Source organism: Panicum virgatum, chromosome 5K, assembly GCF_016808335.1.
Source record: "Panicum virgatum strain AP13 chromosome 5K, P.virgatum_v5, whole genome shotgun sequence".
In the NCBI taxonomy this organism is placed as follows: domain Eukaryota; kingdom Viridiplantae; phylum Streptophyta; class Magnoliopsida; order Poales; family Poaceae; genus Panicum; species Panicum virgatum.
In genome coordinates, this window is record NC_053140.1 from 34,710,196 (window position 1) to 34,735,365 (window position 25,170).

General features: G+C 42.5%; 1 protein-coding gene and 3 long non-coding RNA genes across 4 annotated transcripts; 2 read left to right on the plus strand and 2 right to left on the minus strand.

The window, feature by feature from the left end:
* Window positions 1-908: 908 nt before the first annotated feature.
* Window positions 909-4,840, plus strand: LOC120709550. The gene is made up of 3 exons (XR_005689726.1): window positions 909-1,373; window positions 1,711-1,935; window positions 4,471-4,840. It is a non-coding gene; the product is annotated as an uncharacterized LOC120709550 (long non-coding RNA).
* Window positions 4,841-13,945: 9,105 nt separating this feature from the next.
* On the minus strand, window positions 13,946-14,873 carry LOC120709551. Its single transcript, XM_039995219.1, has one exon. The coding sequence runs from the start codon at window positions 14,763-14,765 to the stop codon at window positions 14,355-14,357; it is 411 nt and encodes a 136-aa protein (XP_039851153.1). The 5' UTR covers window positions 14,766-14,873; the 3' UTR covers window positions 13,946-14,354.
* Window positions 14,874-17,964: 3,091 nt separating this feature from the next.
* On the plus strand, window positions 17,965-19,339 carry LOC120709552. The gene is made up of 2 exons (XR_005689727.1): window positions 17,965-18,092; window positions 18,797-19,339. It is a non-coding gene; the product is annotated as an uncharacterized LOC120709552 (long non-coding RNA).
* A 129-nt stretch (window positions 19,340-19,468) lies between these two features.
* Window positions 19,469-20,939, minus strand: LOC120709553. Its single transcript, XR_005689728.1, has 2 exons — window positions 20,687-20,939; window positions 19,469-19,877 (listed from the first exon to the last, which is right to left on the minus strand). It is a non-coding gene; the product is annotated as an uncharacterized LOC120709553 (long non-coding RNA).
* Between the last annotated feature and the right edge of the window lie 4,231 nt (window positions 20,940-25,170).

The window sequence follows — 25,170 nt, forward strand, 5'->3', positions numbered from 1 at the left end:
CAGAAGGTAGTAATAGCCTCTAAAGCGGTGGCTTCGACAGTGTCGGCGAAGCGGTACCCAAATGCTTCAATCTCTATAGGCTGCCAGTGAGCTCGGAAAGGGTGCTGTGGTATGGTCATCTTCACAGTGCAACGGGTAACTCCTTCCGCTGTATAAGTGAAGCAATCGTACTGTGGCGGCTCCGTGTAACCAAAAAGCTGGAGAGACTCCCACAGAAGACGAGGAAAACCCTCCAAGTGGAGTCCGTTGGTGTGGGCGTGACCCACACCATCCAGCGAAGTGCCCGGAACATCAGCCATCTGAAACAAGAATTCAAATGGTAAGATGTCGCCAAAAAGGGACACAAAAAGTTGTAGTATATGATTCATTGAAACGTAAAGTTTCAAAAGAATAAAAAATGATCAAACTATAAACAAGGCTAGTTGATCACTTGAAAATGCCTTGAACAAAAGATCAAGGTGCAAAACTCGATCTAAGCTCAAGTAGTTTACCTCTCCTAAGGTCAACTAAATCTAGGTTTTAGATAAAAGCACTCACCAAATTCTCACTAACCCATCAATCAAGATAAGCACTCTAAAAGTCCTTAAAAAGATGGTCAAGCATTACTAACTAGAACAAGAAACATAACATTCAAGTTTTAACAATGCATGCACATTCTATCATCCTCACAACCAAAAATAACTGCCAAATACATTTGATCTTACGTGGTTAATTTTGGTGGCATAACATAGATACGTCTCTCTCTATAACATCTAGCCGGCAGATCCTAACCGTTCTTAACCTATTGAACCATGGTTAATGTACCTGCAGAAAACACATAGTATGTATGTGTGTATATATATATATTCCATACCCGAGCCAGCGATCACCCCCGGGCCGGGCCGGCGCCCAACTTCGGGTTCTCCCCACGCCACACCGGTTCCTTTTTTCTTCCGCGTCCCCCTGTGCCCCCGAAGCGGTTTCCCCCACCCCCAGCTCGCGATGCCTTCCCCGTTCCTCCTATCGCCCCCCAGCTCCCGATCCGTTTCCCGACGCCGCTCCTCTCATCACAGGGAACTGGCGCCTCCCGTAGCTGCCGATCCGTTCCCGACGCCGCACCTCCGCCCGTCGCCGCTCCCCTCCTTCGACGGCGCTCCCTCCTCCCGACGGCATTCCGCGAGACCGTCCTCCCGTCGTCGTCACCCCCAGGAGATCCTACTATGGCCCACCGACGAGATCCTCCCCTGGCCTGCCTTCAGGTCATGGATGAATCGATGGCACAGCGTGGATGAATCGCCTGCGTATCCCCGCATTCAAGGTGACGCCCTGCAATTCCCGATGCCGCTCTCTCCTCCCGTCGCTGCCGATCCTCCTCCGGCCTGCCCTCCGATCAGGTGATTCCCCCTCATCTTTTGTTGTTCCTACGGTTAATTCCGTGCAAGCTCTAGATTTGTCTGTCAGTGCTCATTCTTTGATGAATCGTCGCTGGATCTAGTTCCCTTGTAAGAGCAAGGTGCTCCTCTATCCTCACTCCATTCTATTCCCCTTGATTTTGGTCAAATTTGTTCGTTCGTACCGGTGATTCATCCAGGTTTAGTTCAAATTAGGTCATAATTTGTTGCAATCGGTAGATGCGTCATCCTTTTCCCTATTTCCTTGTTTCATCATTCTTCAGTTTTCCCTTCCGTGTTCATGTCAATGGGTATTGCACCTGACACTGTCGATTTGCAGGATGGATTCTCGGCAGAGATTGGCCCACAGATGCATATCAACCCAAGCAGGGTGGTGTTCGAGTTGCTTCTGATTTGGTCGTCAATCGTGTGCCCTGGTTCCGATCGGCTCGGCCCTGTGGATTGGAGACGACGGCCACCAGGGATCCAATCTCCTCCGCTGTAGCTTGGGGTTCCTTCCCTGGAGCGGCAGATTTGTTTGGATGAGTATTCATTGATGCCTACGGTGAGTCTGATGCCCCTCTTTTCTCACATTAATTCGATTCACCTGTTGTTGCTTGATTATCCCTGTTGGTGGCGACAATTATTTGTGATAATGATGATTAGGTTCAAGAATTAAATTGAGTACCTGCTGCTATTTTCAGTCAATTAGCATTCAATCCTCCCTGCTGGTGATTGATTGTCCACATTGCTGGTGATGAGTTGTGATTGGATCCCTGGTGTTTTTTGGAGTAGTAAGCGTACCTATTAGCAATCCCAAATTTAGTGATAGCATGTGTAGGAGCAACCATTTCAGCTTTATTCTATTTTGGTGACCTGAGCAGTTTGAACTATTTTTGGCATATTCTGTTGTGCTTCGTGGTCTCCTGTCCTGGTCACATACATCATCATAGGTTGTGCCGACGAATTGATTTTTTGGATCTAATCAAATCTCCTTTAATTGCCCATTCTGTCAAAAGTTCCGTAGCTTCATCTCCACATAGTGAACTTTGGGTGCCTCATATAATTTTATTGTTAAATGTTGATGTACCCCATTTGAATTGTTCGTCACTTGAGTTTATTCATGAGATATCCTGCTGCCTACGCATGTCCCTGACTGGCGAGCTACGGGCAATGAGCACCCCCAGCCTCAACCAGCTCCGAACTAAATACAGCCTGTAAAACACCCTCTGTTGAGAAGCTGAGCGCCAGCACAATCCTTTCAACTCTGTTCTGTGGTGGGAATTATAACAATTACCTTGACATGTCCGTTCTTGTTCAGTTAAACAATTACCCTGCCCTGTAGTGAGCTTGGCAATGACCTGTGAATTAATTGTTTCTTGAGATTAATATTTTTTATTTAATACTAATTGTTCATAGTATTTGTTTTTTCAAAATACCATAAATGATTTCTCTATTCTCAGTTTATTTCCCTCACTTGTGGATAGTCCGAGGACACAAGGAGCATATTCCGTTGGGTCTCCTTCTGTCCAGGACTTCAAATGCTCCTGGTGCTCCTTGAGAAGCTCAGTTTCAGGCATGAGAGGTGAGCTCTTACCTATTGCTGCTTGACCACTTTATGAATTCTTGATCTTTCCTTGGACAGAGGCATGCTTAACCTGTTTAGTTGATTTACAATTTTTTTGGCACAATTGACTTGCACTTTCAGTAGTTTTATATTAAATAATTGTTTTTCCTGTTTAAAAATTGCATAGTAACTGGATTTGTAGTTCTTTTGTGTGGCTAGTGAAGGGGTTTTCAGCTTAGGTCTTTCACTGTATTCTAAATCTACTTCATAAGGGCATCTCAAGTGTTCAAATCGAACTCAACTAAAAAGGTACCGCCACAGAGGATTTATTCGATTTATACTGAATCGAACATAATCGCAGCAATGTGTGAGGGATCCACCATATAATAAAATACACCATTTCTTTCTCACCAGCCTCAAGCTGTAGTCTTGATGAGCACACCGTACTGACGCACTACTTTTTGCCCATTATTTAACTACCTTGCTTCCAATCATCTTTTGCATTTCACGCAAGGAATCTTTTGCTTCCGTTTGACCACTGCAGTGTATAAATCGAATCAAGTTCTCCTCTGTCCTCTCACAGTTCGATGTCCATGCACACCGGAGGTGCCCTAATTCATGCTTTGTATGTTTTATATGGAGAAAGAATATGCAGAAATGAAGCACTTCCTTTGTGCTGATCATAGCTAAAACTTAGTATATTCATAGCTAAAACTTAGTATATTCAGTCCTTTCCTTTGACCTTTGCCATTAAATTACGAAATCTCTGGTGCATGTATACTTTTGGACCTTGTTTGACCTAAATATTTACATGTTCAGTGCAGCTGATTAATACTCTATTGTTCATGGATCCTATTCACAGGATGATGTTAAAGTTTTAAGGTTGCTGACTGTTACTTTGCTTAGGACACATTGCAGGTTAGATGACATCTAGTAATCTCTGTTGCTTTGTTTTAGTTTTTTTGATGGCACTACTGTTAATATTGAGTCCCTCTATACAGGCTAAACTGAAATGGCTAACATAATAAATTAAACAAAAGATCTAGAAAACTTAAACCATAAGACTGGATTGGAGAAAACTTTTTCTTGAAAATACACAGGTGCATTGCTGCTGCGATTTAGATGAAGGTTATGGTTGAACAATCATGGAAAAGCAGGTTGTTGAACTTAGAAATTGCTGGAAGCACACGAGCATAAGATCCAGCATCACAATCTAAACTGCAGCGCTTTTTAGGTGTCAAGTTCCCCTTGACATCAGATGGCGCGGCCTACCTCCTCTGGATAAGTAACTAAACTGCTAGAACAAGTTGAAATTGAGCTTGCTACACCCAATCTATGGAATGTCTTTCTCTGATTCAGCTAATGATTTAATTCCTTCTCCTAATTACCATTGTGTATGCGAGTTAGTGGCTCTCTGCTTGTAATTGGGCTCTGTCACTCAATCTGTAATACATTCATTCAAATGGTTTTTTTCAGAAAGTCAATCTATAAAATGATAATGACGCTAGTATATTAAAATGATATTTTTTGCAGGTGCGGTGGACGCCACGATCTCCATTGACAGTGTCATCTTTCAGCAGTACCCATCATCACCATTAGGTGTTTAGGGACAGTTCCCTTTGTTCATCACTTGATGGATTTTGTGCAGAAAGCATCTGTTTTCCAGTATATAGATTCTGAGTTTCATGTAAGAATGGTATGTTTAGAGCCTATGTGTATAGATTCTTATAAAAATATAAGTTTGGAGTGGCAGGTGATAGAAATAATGATGCCATTACGACTCCATCGGTGTTTATGATATTTATGAGCTGGCACAGAAAAAATGTGTGGTGTTTGTAAGATAATGAGATTTTAGCATCAACATGTTCTTGGTATATGAGACTAGGAAATTAACATTACTGTCTGACTGTATGTCGCGCAACTACAAAACATTTTATTTCTTTGGAGCACAAAACCTTTTGTTTTCCGCAGCTCTGGGCATATGAATCAATTTTCTATCATAGCGCTTGTTTGGTCTCACCAACCTTCTTTTCCCTTCCCTAGAAATTTGTTTTGTGGCTTCTTGTATGCATAATGTTGCCATGCATGCAGCTCGGAGAGAACAAACGGGCGATTCCCTGGCTTATACTTTTTTCCGTAGGCCGGAGACAGGACGCTTGGTCAAACTGGGAAAAAAAAATGGGCGGGAGAAGCGAGCGCATGTGGTGGGCGTCTCCTGCGCGCGGTTAGTTGCGTCGGGGTGGCGCGCATCCAGGACCGGTTAGGTGGATGGGCGGGACATGGTTTGTGAAAGAAAAACCGGACGCAGACGGCGGGAGGGAAGACAGGCGCGGACGAGTGTCGCGCTCAGAGGTTGGCTCGGGTACAATAGCGGTGTCATATATATATATATATAAATAATAGTCATTTTGTAATATCCATAAGATTATCACCCTAGGGTTTTACGGTCTAAGCACAACCCTTAACGAGTCCAACACTTTTGTTGAGTACATTTTTTATTCAAAATCTTTCTAAAGTTTGTTGTACCATCCGGAGTATACTAATCTGGCTCTGATACCAGCCGTGGCAGAACCACTTTGAATTACACTAGATCGAGTGCGCTAAACATCTAAACGCACCTCAACCGGTATCCCGATGTAACCACTGAATATCCGATCGTAACACAAGTATACGTCCCGCACAAAGGCGAGTCAGAGATACAACATTCCACAATATTTTATATCACGTAGATAAGAGATGTAGTTTACATCAGAGTTTTAAAGCTAGTAAACTGAAGTTCTAACTTTTACAAAACTTATTCAAAGGAACTTTAGAGAGGTTTAACAGAAACTAAGAGTAAAGAGAAGTTCTGCAACGGAAAGTAAAACACAACTATACACGAACGACGTAGGATAGATGCCATGGTAAGCCCGGGCATGACATCATTCAACCGATTTATTGCTGGTCGAAGATGGTTCACATTCCAGAGACCAGCCAGAAGGTAAAACACTAGGCCAAGTCAAACTAATGTTTGGATCTTCAAAAGTCATTCCTGAAAACAAAGTCACAAGCAAGACTGAGTATACTAATACTCAGCAAGACTGATCTGACTAAGGGCATATATTAGCCCTTTAACTTGACATGTAAGGCTTGTGAAGGCTCTGGGGTTTCTTTTGCTAAAAAGCAACAAAGAGTAGATCCTTACTTTCAAATTTTAGCTTTCAGATTCTAGTTGGATTAACCAGTCTAGATAAGCACCTATCTACACAAGCATGGTAGAGGATATTAATTTCATCCAACCATATTTATAACATCTTTATTCCACTTCTTACTCTATGTGGCAAAGGGATCAAGCAGTCTCAATTTCCGCGAGAAATGGACGATTCTGAATCGAATTTCCAACCTTACAAGGGTAAACCTAACACACACGCTTGGAGCACTGACGAGTCACTCACAAGCAACCGTTGGCTTTTCATTCCGGTTCGTGGATCAGTGCCACTCTCCCCAACTGCAGAGAACCGTCATTCTCTGCACCCGTGGTTGTTGCAACATAAACTTAACTTCCTATCTCTAAGAGAGAGTGGAAGGTATGTCCACTTGCCGGGCCGATCAGTTACTAGGCTTACCGCGTACCATATTTACGGCATGTGGCTAGTACTTTCAAATGCTTAACCACCGCTACCACACACTGCGGCCTTAGCAATTTATCAATACAGACGGACTTCAACATGAATCTCATTACCAAATCCGTCCATGATTCTTATAGTGATTGCAAGAAAGTAAACAATCAACTCCTATAAAGTCTCGCGAGTGACAGGCAATCACTCGACTTTTACCGATCCTATTAGCATAGTATCTAGTCGGACTCAGTTCTAGTGTTCAATCAATAAGTACCTAGAATTATGCATCTAAGGTTTTTATTCAACTCCAATAACAACGGCGGCGGCGGTGGAGCAGAGCTCCAGTGAGGTGGGAGGTTGAAGAAGGGTTCCGGGGACTAATGTGGAAATTGTGAAAACCTCAGGGGCTTCACTATAATCTAAAATTTCCCACTGTTTTAGGGCTCAAATGAAAAAGTGCCCAATATGAAAGTTGTTCAGTTTTTCAAGATCTACAACTTTCATGTTTTGCAAATTTGCACTAGATCAAAAAATTTTGAAATATTTCCAAAAGTTCAAATGAACTCTAATTAATAAAGGAAAAAATACTTTTTGGTAGCAAAATCACAACAATTTTGGACTAAAATGCAATAAAGCTACCAAAATAATGATTACAACACATTTGCAAGAAAGCCCTTCACAAAGTTGAAATTACTTCCTAAGTCAGACTCTTTTGCAAAAAAGAGGCTAGTAATTTTTCATAATTACAAATATACCCCTAATTTTGCACTAAAAATATTTAACTATCAAACAAGGATAAACACAAAGTTCACACATTAACCTATGTTCTAATAGCTAGACACCTGAGGTGTCACAGGAATCCCGTCCACCTGCTCTTGTCACTGTGCCGCTATTCCCGGTACTGCGCGGACCTGCGGCGCGCTGTGCGGACATGTCTAACACTGCACCATCACTATGCTACCAAATCTTTGTACTCTCTCCTCTACAGGACCCTCAGCGGGCATGGGCAGCGACCCTCGAATGTAGTACGGCCCTTGACCGGGGCAAGGCCGCCGTCAGCTGCACCCTCGACGCTCCGCCTCGTCAAACGCGGAGCACAGCGCGCCCTACAGCCACCGCCACGCCGTCGACTGGCGCCACAGGACAGAGACACATCCTAGGCACAGTCAAAGGGCTCCCAAGGATGATGACCACACCCGGCGCCGTGCCCCACAGTGCTCGACAACAGGAACCATCAACTGTTCTCCCCCGATTCGGGGAGAAAGGGATGACTCCAGAGATCACCCGTGCAAGTAATCTGTCCCACCTAGAGTCTATAAAAGGGGGGAGGAGCGCACAGGCAAAGCAAAGCAGACTCTCACACAGACAGCCACTCGCACTCTCTTCTCCTCATATTGGCCCTTGCCTCAATCAGCTCTAGCGCATCTAGAGACTTGGGAGCTTCTCTTCCTCTCTCGCTCAAACATGTACCCCCTACTACAAGCACCCCGATGCAAGATAATACAGTGCTTCCCTCTCTGCTGGACGTACGGCCTCATCGGCCGGAACCAGGATAAATTCGGTGTCATTGTGTTTTTCCTCTTGCATCAACCATCTAGGGACTGGGACATGCAGTATCATTACTGGTTGGTGCTAGACCACGAGATCCGGACACCGACAGTAACAGACTCGACTGGTCTGACTGGTTGTGCCTGGCAGTCAGACCGGTCCTCTGCACCGGTCGGACTGGTCGCCTTGGGCGGTTTGACTGGTCTTGTAGACTATTCAGCGGACTTGGCCTGCCACTCTTTTCCTTAAGGAACCATTGGCCTTTTTTGTTGAAGTACACATCCCTTAGCTTCTCAGCCTCCTGTTCCTTCTGTTCCTGATGCTGCAGCCGCTGCACTCTTCTTTTCTGCGAATGGCTTAAACCCGGCGGGCACCATCTAGGTTGATGGTACTTATTCGCCGAGCTGCTGCTGCTGGCTTCATGATCGTTAGCCAACACATGCTTCTGGGAATGGGATTTAGCCGATTTTCCAAACACCATCGGCCTCTTCCCAACATCCTTAATGACCACATTTACATCGCCGACTTTCACAACATCATTGGTGGTGGTTTCCCCAGAATCAACCTGTATGGGCTGAATTTCATCCTCTTTTTTCTTGGCGCGGTATTCCTGCTTCGGAGGATGAGATTGGACCGGCCTCTACTGGGACCGGTCTGACCGGTGCAGCATGCTGCTGCTGACCAGATTGGCGCGGGCCCAAACGGTTGTGCACCAGTGTCCTGGAGCCTTCCTCATGATAATGTGGTGGATATGGCATGGGAAAGCACTGCATCCACACTCCTTCATGTTCCCACACCAGATTTGTAGCATTTGATGCCGAAGGCACCCACAGCATAGTAGCATAAGCTCTTTGGGGAGGGAATACAGTATCAACGTCACCTCTGCGCTTATTAGGTCCTTTCCTTATTGGAGAACCAGCTTGATGCGGGGATGACCAAGACCTCTTTTTTAGTGGCCGATCTTGTTGAACATCCTTTGTGTACTTGTTCAGAAGCTGGCCAAAAGTTGGTTTTGAGTAGCAAACCTTCTCTGAACTTTTGGCACATTCCTCTACCATGTACCCACTTCCGGGCGCTTGGACTTGAAGGTTCTTGGTCGGCCCTGGGACCGACCGGTCAGACCGGTCGGTGGTTCTTGGTCGGCCTTGGGTCTGACCGGTCGGTGAAACCGGTCTGACCGGTTGGTCCTGGACAGCAGGCCGACTTGTAGTGGAAGAAGAACCTTATTGCCCCCCCCGGCACTTGAGTTTTAACAGTAATTTTTATTAGCTCCTTGCCATCATGAGTCTTTTCTATCACCACTTCCCTGGCCAGAATTTTGTCATCTACGCACTTTGGTCTTTTCTCACCAATCACCACATTTTTGCCTTTTGCCCCTTCGGCTTGTTCAGGCCGAAGTAACACTTTGGCATTGTTCATATCTATGGTATGTGTATTGGTGTGAATAGGAAACAGTGTCTTGTCAATTTTCATCTCAGGAAATATCAATCATCCTTCATTCATGGCCGTTTGAACCTGGCGACGGAAGACATTACAATCGTTAGTCGCATGAGAATGAGAGTTATGAAATTTACAATATGCACGCCTCTTTAACTCCTCAAGCGGCGGTATGACATGAGAAATCTTAATATGCCCCAAACGCAATAATTCATCAAAACTACAATATGCACGCCTCTTTAACTCCCCAAGCGGCGGTATGACATGAGAAATCTTAATATGCCCCAAACGCAATAATTCATCAAAACTACGATCACATTTGGAAACATCGAATGTAAACTTCATCTCTTCTTTTTGACCCATTTGAGTCGGCTTAAGTGATGCACAAGAACATGGTTTGGCCGATGATGGCCAAACAAATTCAGCAGTGTAGACCTCATTATCCTCATCGTTCGAAGAATCGGAATCATATTCAACAACATGAGTATTAGACCGATGAGGTTTATATGCATCTTTAGAATTTTTAATTTTATACTCTTGGTTCGTTGCCCGAAGTTGCAAGGCATTAAGATTATAGTAATCAAACCCTTCGAGCTTCTCTTTCAAATACGAACGCAAACCACCAAGGGCAACATCTACCAAATCCTTATCCAAAATTGACAAATTGAAACATCGTTTTTTCACTTCTTTAAATCTTTTGAAATAATTAGAAACAAATTCATCTCTATTTTGCTTAATCGATGTTAAATCTGCCAAATTTGCTTTATTATCCCCACTATAAAAATGATCAAGAAATTTTTGTTCTAATTCGTTCCAAGAGCATACCGAATTTGGAGGTAATGCAGAAACCAAAAAAATGCAGTTCCAGTTAACGATAGAGAAAATAAATGAACTCGCAAAGAATTACTGGAACTAGCCTCACCCAATTGAGCAACATATTGACTTATGTGCTCCCAAGTCGACCGATTATCGTCCCCACTAAATTTGATAAAATCGGGAATGTGCCACCCCCTGGGATAAGGAACCACATCAAAAGCATCGGGGTACGGTCTTTGATATAACCGACTTCTACCAGGATTTATACCTAATTGGCTAAGTTTGGCACCAAGTAAAGTATTCAAATCCACTCTCATCCTAGCTAGATCGGCTTCATAGTTCCCACTACTAGATGTTTGGGCATTGGTTGCTAGACGATTAGTTGCTGGTTCAGTAGTACTCGTCGTCTGTGTAGCATAATGGGGATTATTTTTAATCAAACCATCCCAAACATCTTGCGACATAGCGGGCGGAAAAGGTGTCTCGCCGTACGAATTGGTGGTGTACGACAGCATGAAACCATCTAGTTCATCTGTTCGGCCAGGGGCAGCTGAACTTGGAATTGGGGCGAGCACAGGAGTAGATGCCGAGGCCATCACCATGGCACCGGTCTGACCGGTCTGATTGACTGGTCTGACCGGTCTGATTGACCGGTCTGACCGACTCAGCCGCCGGGACACCGGTCTGACCGGTCTGTGCGACCGGTCTGGCCGGTTCGGCCCCAGATGGCCGAACTGTACTCGGCGGTGGTGACTGCCCAGCGAAATAATTCAGTGGCATCCCATATTCCACATTAACTGCAGATCTAGGAGCTGCCGAACTAGGGTGAAGATCTTTAGTAGAGTATGCGGTATTTACAGACTTACCCCTCTCCATCCGATCCATACGCTCAGAAAGATCAATCAAAGTATTTTGCGTGGATAGTTGCACATCTTGAATGTTCTTCCCAAGATCAGATAATAACATGCTGTATAGATCTTGAGGAGAGGAACTTACATTGACTACCGGAGGAACAGGCGGTGTAGTAGATAGGATTGATGGCATGACAAACTTCTCCTTCTCGACCACGCCTTGCCGAGTCTTCCCGTAACATGCTAACAACCTCGCCTTCATCTCCTCGTTTTGCCATTTGAGATCAGCCTCAAACTTCTGGCGCGGGTCCTCAGGCAGATCTTCATAGTTGATGTTGATGGTGTTCGCAAAATTTACTTTGGAAGCATCTCCTTTTTCACCGGCCATTGGAACCGATGTAGATTGCCTCTTTCCCCATCGAAGTCGCCAAAAAGTATGTTGACGCTTTTCTGGTCAACACATCAATGCGCTAGAACACATGGATCGCAACAATCGTCACCAGCGAGACTTCACACAAGACCGGTCAGACCGCCTGGCTCAACCAGTCAGATCGGTTAGAGCAGAAATCACGCGAAAACCTAGAACCTCAAGCTCGGGACGATCTAGGGTTGTCTTGAGGTCGGAAGCCACTCAAGACGCCCTTGAACGCCATAGAGACGAGCAAAGAACAGCAAAGGGGTTGGAAAAGTTTAGGGTTTGGAGAATTGAGTAAAGAGAATATTTTTTATTCAATTGTGGTTAGAAAACCCTCAATCGGTTGCAACCTTTATATGTATAGGCCGGAAAAGACGTACCCCTTCCAAATCGGGTTATAATAGAACTCTAAACTCAAAACACTAACCCTACTAGGATTACAGACCCAGACCAGTCTGACCGGCCTTCCAAATCAGGTTATAATAGAACTCTAAACTCAAAACCCTAACCCTACTAGGATTACAGGCCCAGACCAGTCTGACCGATTGGCCCAACCGGTTAGACCGGTCAGCCTCGGTTATTACCAATTTTAACCTCCAACAGAGGCGAGCGCACATGCTTGCAGCATGCGCAGTCCGCTGGTGCGTGTCTTCAACGCTTGCTAGGAGCGATCCTAGCGAGCGAGCGCAGAATCAGCTTTGCGTACCCAAGACCAGGAACCGAAATAATCGTAATTATTTCGGTTAGTAGGATGCTGAGATCGAGTGGTAAAAATTTTCAGTTTCAGGTAATTGAATTGGGTTCTCGATTAATTATAACTAGGTCTAGCTAGAGGGATGGTGGCAAGGTATGGCGCAGGCCGGCGGTGAGCTGGAGCACGGGCTACCGGAGTCTTAGTGTGCACGCGGACTGGGTTGGCAATCGTACGGGTAGCCGGCCCAGAGCCTAAAGCTAGGTGCATAGCTAATTGATGAAATTCTGAAAATCGTTCTCTATCTAGGTGGTTCTTAAAAATTGTAGAAGTTTATTAAAGATATTTAGCACGTTGGATACCATTTTTTCCATTATCTTTAACATGTATTTTACTATTATACGTGGCTTAGGCATGTTTAGTTTATATTGTTATTCTTCGGCAATCATAATTATATATATTATTTTCTTATTACTAATATTATTTAGAATGATTATTATTTTGATCAAATTGTATGTACTCGTAGCATCGCACGGACCATTATCTATCTAAGCTAAATTTTAAGGCCCTTTACCAGCCGCATGGGCCCGCATTAGATAATCCTTGTGCCCGAATACAAGGCGTATTTTGTTTGGTTAAGATAAGGTTTTGACCAACCAAGAATACAAAAATTTATGCTGCAAACTTCTAATATTATGTAAGCACTTTTGAATAATGTAACAATGCAGATTTGTATCACAAATGTTGTATTAATAAAGAAATTATTGGACAAAGACTTGTCTTAAGAAAAGAAAATATATCTTACATTCTTAAACATATGGGGAGTATTCCAACAAGTACAATCTTCATATTTTCTTTTAGTTTCCTTCGAAACACAAGCAACAGGAGCGTTTCCAAATTTCAAGATGAATAGGGTGAATGAAGTTGGATTTCAGGGGAAATTAGGTAGACGGCAAGTTGCTGAGGAGTAGCATGGCAAGGTATCGCAACCGCCATACCTTGTTTTTTATTTCCACAACAGCCTAATACTCTTAATCCTCAAGTTATCTATATTTATTTCTACTAAGTCACTATCATGGATACGCATTGAGGTTGATGATTATCAACCCCGCCATACCTCTAGTTTTATCTGTCCTCCGCTACTGCAATCCGAGGGACGTAGGTGCCCCTAAAGTACTTTGCGCCACAATTGGATCTCAACAAAGAAGGGCACTTGCCATTCGTTGGTTATTAGAAGCATCCCAAAAAGCATTGGATTGAAATGTGGTTTTCAAATTTAGTTCCAAATTAGTTGATACTGCCAACGAGAGTTACGGTGCCATATCAAATAAGCAAGCAACTCATGTAACGACAGAGACAATAAGTACAACTCTTGCACATTTTGAGCTATCAAGTTTTCAAATATGGAGCAGATTTGAGCCATTTACAAAAGCAATTTTATGCTTTGATTTTTCCATTGCTGGTCATCTACAAGTTGTTGCAAAAAAATTATTTATAGTTGATCGATGAAGTTAGTTCTGTATTTTTGTCAACAACTGTAATCAGGTATAGCAATTTTCTATGGAATTGTTATGCGCTGATTGTTTTTTCAAAAATATGGTACACAAATGAAATTTTGTTGCTCCATATATATCATGGATTGTAGTGCGAATTAAGGAACGCAACATTACGAATATTGAGCCAAATATAGTTACCTCTTATTACAAGTCAAACATATTACATGGTATTATGATAATAAGTCTATTGCGTACGTGGACTAGTCTCTTAGGTACAATTGAAAAGTAGAAAAAGAGTGATCGAAGAAAATAAAGAGCTGCCAGCTAGGGCAAGAAATGGATGATGAAGAGTATAGCCAACAAAGTTGAAATTGGCAACAACGTGATAAAGGGAAACAAAGAAGCATATGGAAACTAAGCAAGAATGAATCAAATTATTTTGTTTGTGATGAATGAAGAAAAGGAAAAAAAAAAGAATAAATCAAACTCGTGCAGTCGTGCTACGGCACCTCATTCTTTGTAAATTCTTGTTATATGTACAGGGGGCAGGCCAAGTCTTGTCCATCAAGCTCTCATGTCGGACGGAGGCTCGTCGTTCTTGCTGCCACCGAGGCGGCTGGACCTGCTGGGTGCCGCCGGGAACGTGGCCGACGCCGACCGCGGCGTGTTGCCGCCGCCGCCGGACGTGGTCGCGGACCGCGGCGAGCCGAAGCTGATCTGGCGCGCAAAGGCCACGACGGCCTTCGCCCACCTCCTGATCTGGTCCTTGAGCCTCCCGGCGTCCACGTCCTTCAACGGCGCCGGCCCGATGCTGAGCTCCAGCCCGGAGAAGCAGCGGCCGTACCGGGCCGCCTTCTGCTTCCTGGTCCTGCTACCGCCACCGCCCCCCTCGTCGTCCCTCACCACGGCGCCGTCGCCGCTCTCCCCTCCCTCGTCGGCGCGGCGCGCCGGCAACGACTTGCTGCCCACCGACATGGACGACGCTGCTGCCGCCTCGCTGGCTTTCTTTCTGCTCTGCTCTGGCGCCGGGAAACTTGTCCGGCCGGAGTCTGCCTGACCTCGCCGTAGCTTATGAGAATTGGCTTTCGTGTCGTCCAATGGCAAAGCACGCGGGTTATATATATATAGGCCGCGAGCAGCCGCAGCTAGCACGCGTGTGAGATGGCGGGCACGGCAAGGAAGCGCGAGCGAGCGCAAGGGCAAGAAGCACTCGGTCGCCGAGACGGCTTTGGTTGCAGCAGTGCAGTGACGTGCGTGCGTGATATAACTCATCGTCACCGTGTTTTCGCTGATGTTGATTGATGCGCAAGATTCGCTGATGTTGATTGATGCGCAAGATTCTCTGGACTGGCGCTCGGATACTGCAACATTCGAAATCACGACTTGCAATACTGCAAAAATATATATAAAACTTTGACATCTAATTCCATGATAGAAAATTCCGCCACAATATGACACTATGTTTCGTGGAACATTCAATAAGAATGACAATGTGTAGAAATGCAATTTTGTAACATCGATGTTTACCTTTTGCAATATTTAAAGATTATATTTGTGATTACAATTGCAATATTTAAAAATTCATTAAAACAAATAGAATTGTCGATTGTACTAGAAGATGTAACATGGTAAATTAACTATTTAAACATCTGGAATAGATTTATGTAACATCTTAAAATAGTTATTGCAACATCACATGATATCTTAAACATACTAAAAATGACCACTGTAACATCACATATCGATCCATTGAAAAATCTTACAATAACTACTGCAACATTAATAGTCAACTAAAATACCCACTATAAACTTAAACTCTTGTTGTAACACCATCATATGCCTATTGCAATAAAAAAAATTATGTAAGAAGTCCACCGCAACATCCGTCATTGTCATTGAGGTTGGAGTGCTTTTCTGCTGCAACATCAAGTCATACCTATCGTAACAAAATTACGTGCAAAAAATTCTTGCTGCAACATCAATATAATGGGTAAGAGCATATCACTTGTTAGCAAAAGTTTGTTTCATTGGAAAGGGAACATTCAAAATGAATAAGGGGGTGTTTGGCACTCAACATTAGCCCCTTTAGGCGTTTCGAAATGCAGAAGAGAACCGGCCACAACTAAAAAATGATTCGTATGAGTGCCCTATTTTCTTTCTAGGGGTGGTCCAAAAAATAACCCGCTCCCACAAATGGAGCAGGATTAATAATGTAGTAATTCACCTACCTCTGGAATTGCATTTTTAGGAATAGATGTTGGCATCACTCGGGCCTAGAAATGTGACCACCATTTTTATGGGTCGTAACACCATCACCCGCCCCTGAAAATAGTTGTCATTTCTGGGGTGGGTGATATTATCTCGTACAACTCAAGTCATACTTTGATGTTTTCACAATATTAGCCTTTATATATACTGAAATATGCTTACCATATTTTTAAATTTATTTTGCTATATTTAAAGATTTAAATGAATTTTGGAATACAATAGAAAGGGTGGGATAATTTTTAATTCTATTTTGATCTTTCGAATTTTTTTCCTAATTTTTTGTTTTATTAAAATTAATTTTTAGGGGTGGGTGAGCCCTTCACCCGTCCCTACAAATCGATTCAAATGGATTTCTAAGGGACGGGTACGTTATCCGCCACTACAAATAGTATTTCTAGCTATGAGAAACAGGTTGTGTTTTTTTACCCGTCTCTAAAAAAGCTTTTTTAAGTAATAGGCCTTATTTGTTTGTTTGACGTTCTCCATAAAAACATCTAAATTAGTTTCCGGCAAAAGGGAAAAACAACTTTATTTTGAACACGAAAATTCGGCCGCATAGACCTGGGTCGCCGGTCGGGAATTGTCAAACGAGGAACTACCGCACGAAAGGATTCACTGGTGCCTCCAGCAGAACGCCAGAGCAGCACTATACTAGTTGAGGCCATGAGCTGGCCATACCGTGTCTGATTTGTATCTTCAAGTTGTTCTTGGACAAGGACAAAGGATGTTTTCAAGCATGATTGCCCAATCACTTGAACAGAAAGGCACATGCAAGCAATCTAGAATTATTATAGACGACCGCGCGCACGGCGCATCTCTCTAAGAAATTTCCGTGGCTGATTAACCAAAGTATTTTTAATTTGCTTCTTTTCTCCGTCAGAGATGACCTGTGTGGCAGTCAGGAATCAGGAGACAGTAAAAACTATATTCTAAAATAAGAAATTATAGATTAGAATTGCATGTTTTAGCTATCTGGTTGTTTGTTTCACGGTAGCTTGGTGTTAAGCAACGGTTTAATTCATAGGTAATAATTCACGGCAGCTTGTTTCAGTGTTGCCTGTAAGGTGTGCTTTTAATTCTGCAGTACCAAATAAGAGTTTTTGCTCGGATGATCTCTTCTATGAAGTTTGCACGAATATTAAAACACTTGACTATTAATTTTATCATTTTTTTCTGAGTGGTACTGTCTGGGCCTGGCCCTATCCGTACCCTAACGAGGCCCGGTCGAAGACCAAATCCTGATACCCAGGAACCACCGAACCAGGCACGCAACCAGCAGATCCATTCCTCATCTCGTATCTTTCCATTTTCCGTGATTTCTTTCGTTTTGTACCGTGAGGTGCGCGCCACGACGGCGGTGGCGGCGGTGAGCGGCTAGCTGGCTACTGCACGGCGACGGCCTCGACACCGTGGCCGCTGCTTCGCCGCGCTCCCTCGACGGCATCCAGCGCCACCACACCAGCCTTACCTTGATCCGATTTAGTCAGCAGCTGCGGCGTCTGGCGTCCGCAGTGACAGCGTGCAGCGCGCTTGCCGGGCTGGAACGGCGACGGCCTTGACACCATGGCTGCCACATTGCCTGCTCCCTCGACTATGACCATCGCCCCTGCACCTGTCTCAACACTGATATGAATTCGTCAGTGGCAGCGGCAGCGGGCATCCGCAACAACGGCTAGCAGCAGAACCTAAAACTCGATCGGGGTTGAAACGGTCCCCACCCGTGTTTCATTAAGAGGAAGCGACTGCCTCGGCTCTTAACCCGACCGAGAAACCCCCCGAACCCTGGCCCACCAGCGAGGGGGATTTTTTTACCCCGCGACATCGGAAATTCGCGTCCCCCAGGACTCGAACCCGCGCCGCGGGGTGCCGCCAGCCCCAGCCGGCCAACTGGTCGTAGGGGCCTTAGGCTAGCAGCAGAACCTAACTCACCCCTAATCCGTTTTCATCAAGAGGAGGTGCAGTTTTGCGACCGGAGTGGATGGAAGGCAGCATCACTTCAGGGCAACAACACTCCATTGCGACTGCACAATCCATGTAAGTATCCACTGTCATGATCCCTCGAATCCAATCCATTATGATGTTGCGCAAGTAGGCACCTGAAATTTATCTCTAGGGGATTGATGCAGACTTGAAGTGTTTCTCATAGATGGGATTACAGGATAAATTTGTTCATTCAATAATGTCAGAAAAAATGTGTAGGCAGGTTAATTTTGTTAGTTGTAGTCCATTTGCAACAAATTATTTTGTGGCACACATTTTGTAAGTAGCAGTCCATTTGCTGATTGCGTTGGACTGCCTGAATGCCGTCCCTTAGAATGGTGCATAAATCTTGCACTAAAAGAGAAGGCTTTGACAGAGAACAAAAACGGTAAAGCTGCTGGGAGGGAAGCTGGAGTTGATTACATTGAACAGATAATGAAGAGAGCTATACGAATTCTCCCTGTATCTGATGATCCCAGTGGCTTAAGAAAAATATAGGAGATGGAGAAATAGATGTGGAATGCTGTTATATGAATGCATTTTGTGCTTCAGTGCTATTTTGTGAATTAATTGATTTCTAGTGCTGTTTTCTAAATTCACACAATTTTCTAGGTATATCAGTATATGGCATTGTGCATTTTAATATTTGTTGTATCAGTAGGCTAGCTTGCAGAACTGCTTGATGTGCTTACTTTTTTTTTTGCGTTTTTTTTTTTGCATTTTTTCAGCATTCTTACTCATAAAATTTCTCCTTGCAGAAAGAAATACTTGTACAATGCTGTATTTGATGAGCGCACTGTGATACTCTCTGACCAGTTCATCAGCAAGATTGTTTCAGCAGAGGCCGGGACTATGACTTTTTCTAAAAAAGATCATCAGGATGTTTCATGATTTTATTAACTGGGAGCGCACTTCTCTATGGTCCATTTCTTCTTCAGTGGTCTCAGCCGCCTTCTGATGCTGGATGTCTTGCGTTATCTCGTCTGAATTTCTGGAGATGCTAACAATATGAGACCAATTTAGCAGAAATTTTGATTTACCATTTCAAAACAACCCAGATGTTGCTGAAGTGAGGCTTATTATCAGTTCGCTGGCGAGTTGTTGGATCCGCTCATCTGTCACAACTCTGCTTTCTTTGGTTAAAGAACCACAAGTGGAAGAATTGTACTGCATCCATTGTACATGTAGATCCGCTCATCTGTCATGATTTTGTTACTTAAATGCTGTATTTCGATCCCTATATGTTTGTAACTGGAGTATGTACGGTGTTTGACATGAAGTTTTTAACCTTCTCGCATGAATCATAGAGTTTGAGGTTATTGTCTTCTCCCCGGCAGTACCCTTCTGATCATGAATTATAGAGTTTTAGCACTAGTGAGGGGCCAAGAAGTGACAAACACAACATCTGTAACAGTGACATGCGCAACATCTGCAACAATGAAAAGGTTAGCATAACCTTCTGGAAATTGATCATAAAGTTTAGTATCAGGGATCAGGATCATAAAGTTTAGTATCAGGGAGCAGCCAAAAGGAGTCACACAAATAATATGCATCGTTCAAATTCTTAAATAGACCTAACTGAAATTCAAGCAAAAAAAAATGTATGTCCATTCATTCAAGCCAAAAGGCTTATGTAACTAGGCCTCTCTACTCCAACCTTTATTTTATAGGAACTGAGACCCAAACTAAGACTTAAACTAAATAGTTGGAGAATCTACATCATCGTCTTCATCCTGATTCATGAGTGCTTGAATGCCTTTTTTTCACATCCTAAGCCTCATTTGCCTCAGCAAAAATAAGGTCAGCAGCCATCTCCTTCCTGAAGTTGTCAATATCCGCCTGTAATTGACATCCAAACAAGTTTGTTCACAGGAGTTGTTATAGAATAATAAGGTTCCCATAAAGATGTGTTATCATGGTCCGAGCTGATATCATTAGCAGGCTCAAGATGAAAGTCCAATTCCTCATCATGTCCAACTTCACCGTTTACTACTCATGATGATCAGTGTCTGTAACCAGACCACTGGAAAAGCAAGAGCGCCTTTCCTAGAATAGTTTATGTTGCTAGACAAATTTATAGGAGATTGAGATTGTAATATCTAGTTTAGACTTAACAAAATTTAAATGGTTAATTAACAAATTGGATACTAGCTTTGCACTGTTATCTAGAGGCCTAGGCAACTTTTTTTTTAAAAAAAGGTGTTTCTTCGGAGCAGGTTTTATCTCAAACAAATGGTAAGTTCATTCTTCAGAGTAGGCTTTATCTCAAATAAATCAGTTGCAATTGTGACAGAAAAAACAATGTGATTCATTTGGCTGAAGTCTACAGCAGAAGCACACATGCCATGTCCAAATGATCTGTCTATTAATATAAAATCAAGCAAATACATTGTTAACTCCGAATCTGTGTTCTAACTCAATTTCTTTATGATTATGCTTGCATTGTCTTTCTATCTATCTACCTACACTTTTCCTTGAATTTGTCATGAAAATTTAGTTGTGCAACCGTGGGTACCAGCTGTACCTTCTCCCATTCATTTCTACATCCCTTTTTGAAGGAAAGACCATTGCATTTCTGATCTATTGTCGGTAGCAAATTTCAGCCACTGACCAACAAGTGCTACTTGCAACGATGAAGATGACCTCACCAGATCATTACCCAGATGGCACCTCTGTCGTGGAAGACCGTCACCTCCAAGTGCTGCTGGCTTGCCGCCTTCCCTCCACTCGGCCTCATGGAAATGCCCCGCCGCAAACGGAACATGGTGCGCCAGTGCAGGTCGCAGTTGATCAAGGGCTGAAGCTGCTGCCGTACCCAACAAAAACGGATCAGGTGGGGGAGGGGATGCTCGATGCTGCTTGCTGCTGCCAATGAAATCGAATCATGGGTGAGATAAGTTGGGGCACATTTGTTAGAACTCTAGGACCATCTAGGAGTAGATCAGTGGGGATTTTCCATTGCTTGACATACCTTTCCACTGCCGTTGTTCACCTCACTGGTTCAGTCGGTGGAGGTTGCACACAGACAGCGACGGGTGGTGCAGAGGTGGTGCAAGGGCGATGCCGTCGCGGTGCGGAGACGGCGGCTCGCGGGCGATGGCGTGGTGGACTTCCCGCCGCTTCAGCACATCCCCCAGATCCGCTTCAGCACCTCTTTCTTTTATGTGTGCTGCGCGACGGGGGCCCACCAGCCTTCCACGGGCTGGGCGCCCCCGATCAGGGCGCGAGTCAAAGGCCCAGTTGGCTGTTGGCCAACTGGCGGAGATCAATCTAACATTCTCCCCCTTGATCTCACCTTGTTTTTAACTTATCTCAATCCTTTCTTTCTTCATTCTTGATTCTTTATTTACCTATTCCTTCACGGATCAGTGCATATGAGCATGCCTCATCGTCATGGTCAATTGCCGATGGACTTAACAGCTACAACGCACCTCTCTGTTTTGAAATAGATACTTTAATTTTGAGCCCTTTATTGTCCGGAAAATATAGGCTATACCATAAACCTATGTCGACTGTGTTCTCTGTACACACTGGGCGGTAAGCCTTTAATGAGCGGATCTGCAAACATTTTTTTGTCATTTATATTAACATGCACTTCAATCATGATTCCGGACTTCCTCCTTTACAACGTATAACTTTGTGTCAATATGTTTGGCACCACACTTGACTCGTTGTCATAGGAGCAAACTACTTTAATGTTTATCACTGCTGTCAACCATTATCAACTCCGGGTACATATTCCCTTAACCATATTGCCTGTCCCTCAGCCTCGTATCATGCTATACCATCTCTTTGCATCACATTGATGATAATTATTTCATTTTGGAGCTTTTCCATACAAAACTCCAGGTGTGAAAATTAGCGACAATTGTAGATTTCGCTATATATTTCACAAGTTCTACCTTTGTACTCACAACCTTTGAGAGTACTGACAATTTCTTTCTTAGCATGAGGCTGATATTCTCAATTTCATTCCAGTGATCTATATCTGGATTGAATTTTTGCCAAAATAACCCGGGTACACAAAACTATGTCAGGATAAGTTCTTTACTTGCGCACTTATAAAGCTTCCAACAGTTGAAGCATATGGGACTATTTCGTTTCACATTGGTTCCTGGAATACTAAGGTTCCCTAAACTATTACCCTTGATGATAGGAACAGGCGTACGTTTACTCATTTGCATACTTCATTTCTTTAGAAGCTTTTCTGAGTATGCCTTTGCAGTAACCATAATACCCCTTTCTTTTATCTCGATGAGTCTCAATTCGTAGAATGAAAACTCATCACCGAGATCAAAACTTGAGGACAAGAATTCTTTATCTATAACAACATATTAAGACCACCACTAAAAAGTAGGATGTTATCTTCATTTAAGATGTGGAAATCAGATTTCCCATTCTTTTACTTTGCTTAATCTCTTTAAACCCAAATTTCATACTATTTCATTTAAACTTTAGATACCACCGTCTTGTGGGTTTCTTCAATCCATAAATGAATTTACTATTATGGTATCCTGTATGTTCTTTCTTCTCTTTGACTAAAACTTTTGTCACAAATTTTGCTTTATATCTTTCAACATTCCCTCTGGAGTCACATTGCATTTTGTAGGTCCATTATAACCTACTGTGATGGCGCTTTTAGGAATCATTTCTTTTTCCATGGTCTTAACCCGTGGAATTTTTGTGACTTCCTCAAATGAGGTGAACAACCTCCATTTGATTTTCTTTACTTTGTATATGGCTGTTCTTGCTCCTTTTTGCCAAAAGGCAATGGATTAACAAGGACCTGCATAGCAGGATCCTTTATATTATTTATTTTCTTTGACAGCCAACAACAGGTGTTGTATGCAACATCAGTAGGCATGAGAAACTTTTGTTCTTGAATCATTGAAGTGGACAAACATTCCAACTTCTCTTCAAGTTTTAGGTCTCTACATACAATGCTCCCCCAGATTTTGCCATCTTTACCAAAGATGGCGTATTAGTAAATCTCTTTATTTGGGTTCTATCTTTTAAAAACTTTATATGTGCTCTGTAAGCACCATCTTACTATCTTTGAGGGTCATCCAGCATGAATACTGGAATTTAGCTATTTCTTTAAATAGGGGTATCAGTACAGTGATCGTTGTACTTCCCCTGACGGTCACATTCATTCTTTAATAGATCATCTCTTGCTTTTCAATACACTTTACATGGGAGTATCTTTCTAACTGTCTCACATTTCTCCCCCTCGAAATGTGGCATGAACTTTTCTGCCACAAGAAAACTATTCACCACTTTCGTGAATGAGGAAACTTTTATTACTTACTTCATCCACATGATTATGACATGCAGAATCAATTTATTACTTCGTATGGGAGTACCTTTTATTCATTTTACTTTGAGAACTCAATAGAGTCCTTTATTCGATATGGCAGTACTTTTTCCTCATTTCACTTCACGAACTCAACAGAGTCCTTTATTACCAGTACTTTAGCAAGTCACGCTCGCATATCTTTCTTATCTTGAGGTTCGTATATAACTTTTCATTCTTCTTAAACTCATTGAGTGCTTAATCTCTGTGACACAATAGAAGTGCCCGATCAATTCTAGAATAGCAAAGCTACTCCAAACTTTTCTCTCAGTGTGGGATAAACTAGCACATGAGTCATCGCAACTTTCTCCCGCCATGCAGGATTAGCACTATGCCAACTTTACCCCGTCATGCGGGCATTATTTCCTACTTTTTCCAAATATAAATGTCAGGATTGGCTCATATCAAATTCAGAAATAAATCTAAATATTCCATGACACACATGCTTAATCCGACGTTGGTCAACTTAAACATGTGTGACTTATCACAACTTTGAATGGACTCAAAATGAATTCTTCTTGATAGAGAGTATATAAGAGACATTTCTCAAAACGATCTCTTATTGCTCTATCTTCTTTTGTTGGATCAACATCCATAAGTACTTTTCTATTCAAGCCATTCTTTAAAGAGAATACACATTCTCATGCGATGGTCTTCTTTCTTTCTGAGTCACAGGTAATCAGTTCATTTTTCTTTTGTCCCTTCAAGAAGGAGTACTTGCAAAACTTTGTCTAAAAAGACAATAATAAAAACTTCAAGTTTTATTCTATGTCACCGTTGGGCAGAAATAGAATAAAACATCCTTCTATTTACATTAATTCTATATCACCGTTGGGCAGAAATAGAATTAATGTATGAAAAACTCAATAAAATTTAAAACAATATATATGCTCCACAAAATTAAATCCTCCCGTTGGTTCGAATTTAATTAGAGGATAATCAATTTTATTGCAGCGCAAACTAGAAAATACATTTCTCTAATTTGAGAGCAGTACTTTGTCTATTCTCTGAAAAAATGGCTTTGATGCAAAAATCTACGAGAGACTTTAAACTTTAAGCTATGACTCATAAAAATTATAATATTGTTATCATCAATGTTGGTCAGAAAATAATAATACCATAATTAAAATTAAATTTCTCTACTTTGAGAATTATCTTTATGATTCCAGTAATGCTCACCCTTGAGATTTCAAATGACAGAATAATGCCAAAACTCAACTTTTACTTTAAACAGCGGAAATTTTTCTATCTTTTACCCACACGAAAAATCTCACTTAAGACTTTTAGACTATTCTTCTAATTAAATCTTCTCGTTGGTTCCGACTTAATTGAAAGATAGCAACAGTATAACAGCAGAAATCTTTTCCTTTCTGTATGGCAGCGGAAAACTTTTCTTTCTTTTTAGAAGTAATTAAACTTCTAAACATTTTTGTATACTGATTTATTCTCCAGTCAATTTATCCCGTTGGTTCAAAATTGAATAGAGATAAAACTGTACAAAACTTACTCAAAGTAAGCTCCTTAATCAAGCTCTTAACAATAATTCTCCCGTTGGTTTGAATTAAAATTAAGAGCAACAACTTTACAACTTTACAGAGAACACATGTAAAATTCTATATTCAGAAGCATTATTGTTCTTACTTTTCTCTCTAAACAAAATACACGTTGGTGCAAACTGAATAGAGATCAAAATCTAATCAAAACTAGTATGCAAATTTGCTTCCCAAAAATAGAAAAGACTGAAACTTTGACTCTGCTTGTGGCCGGGTCGCGAATCCT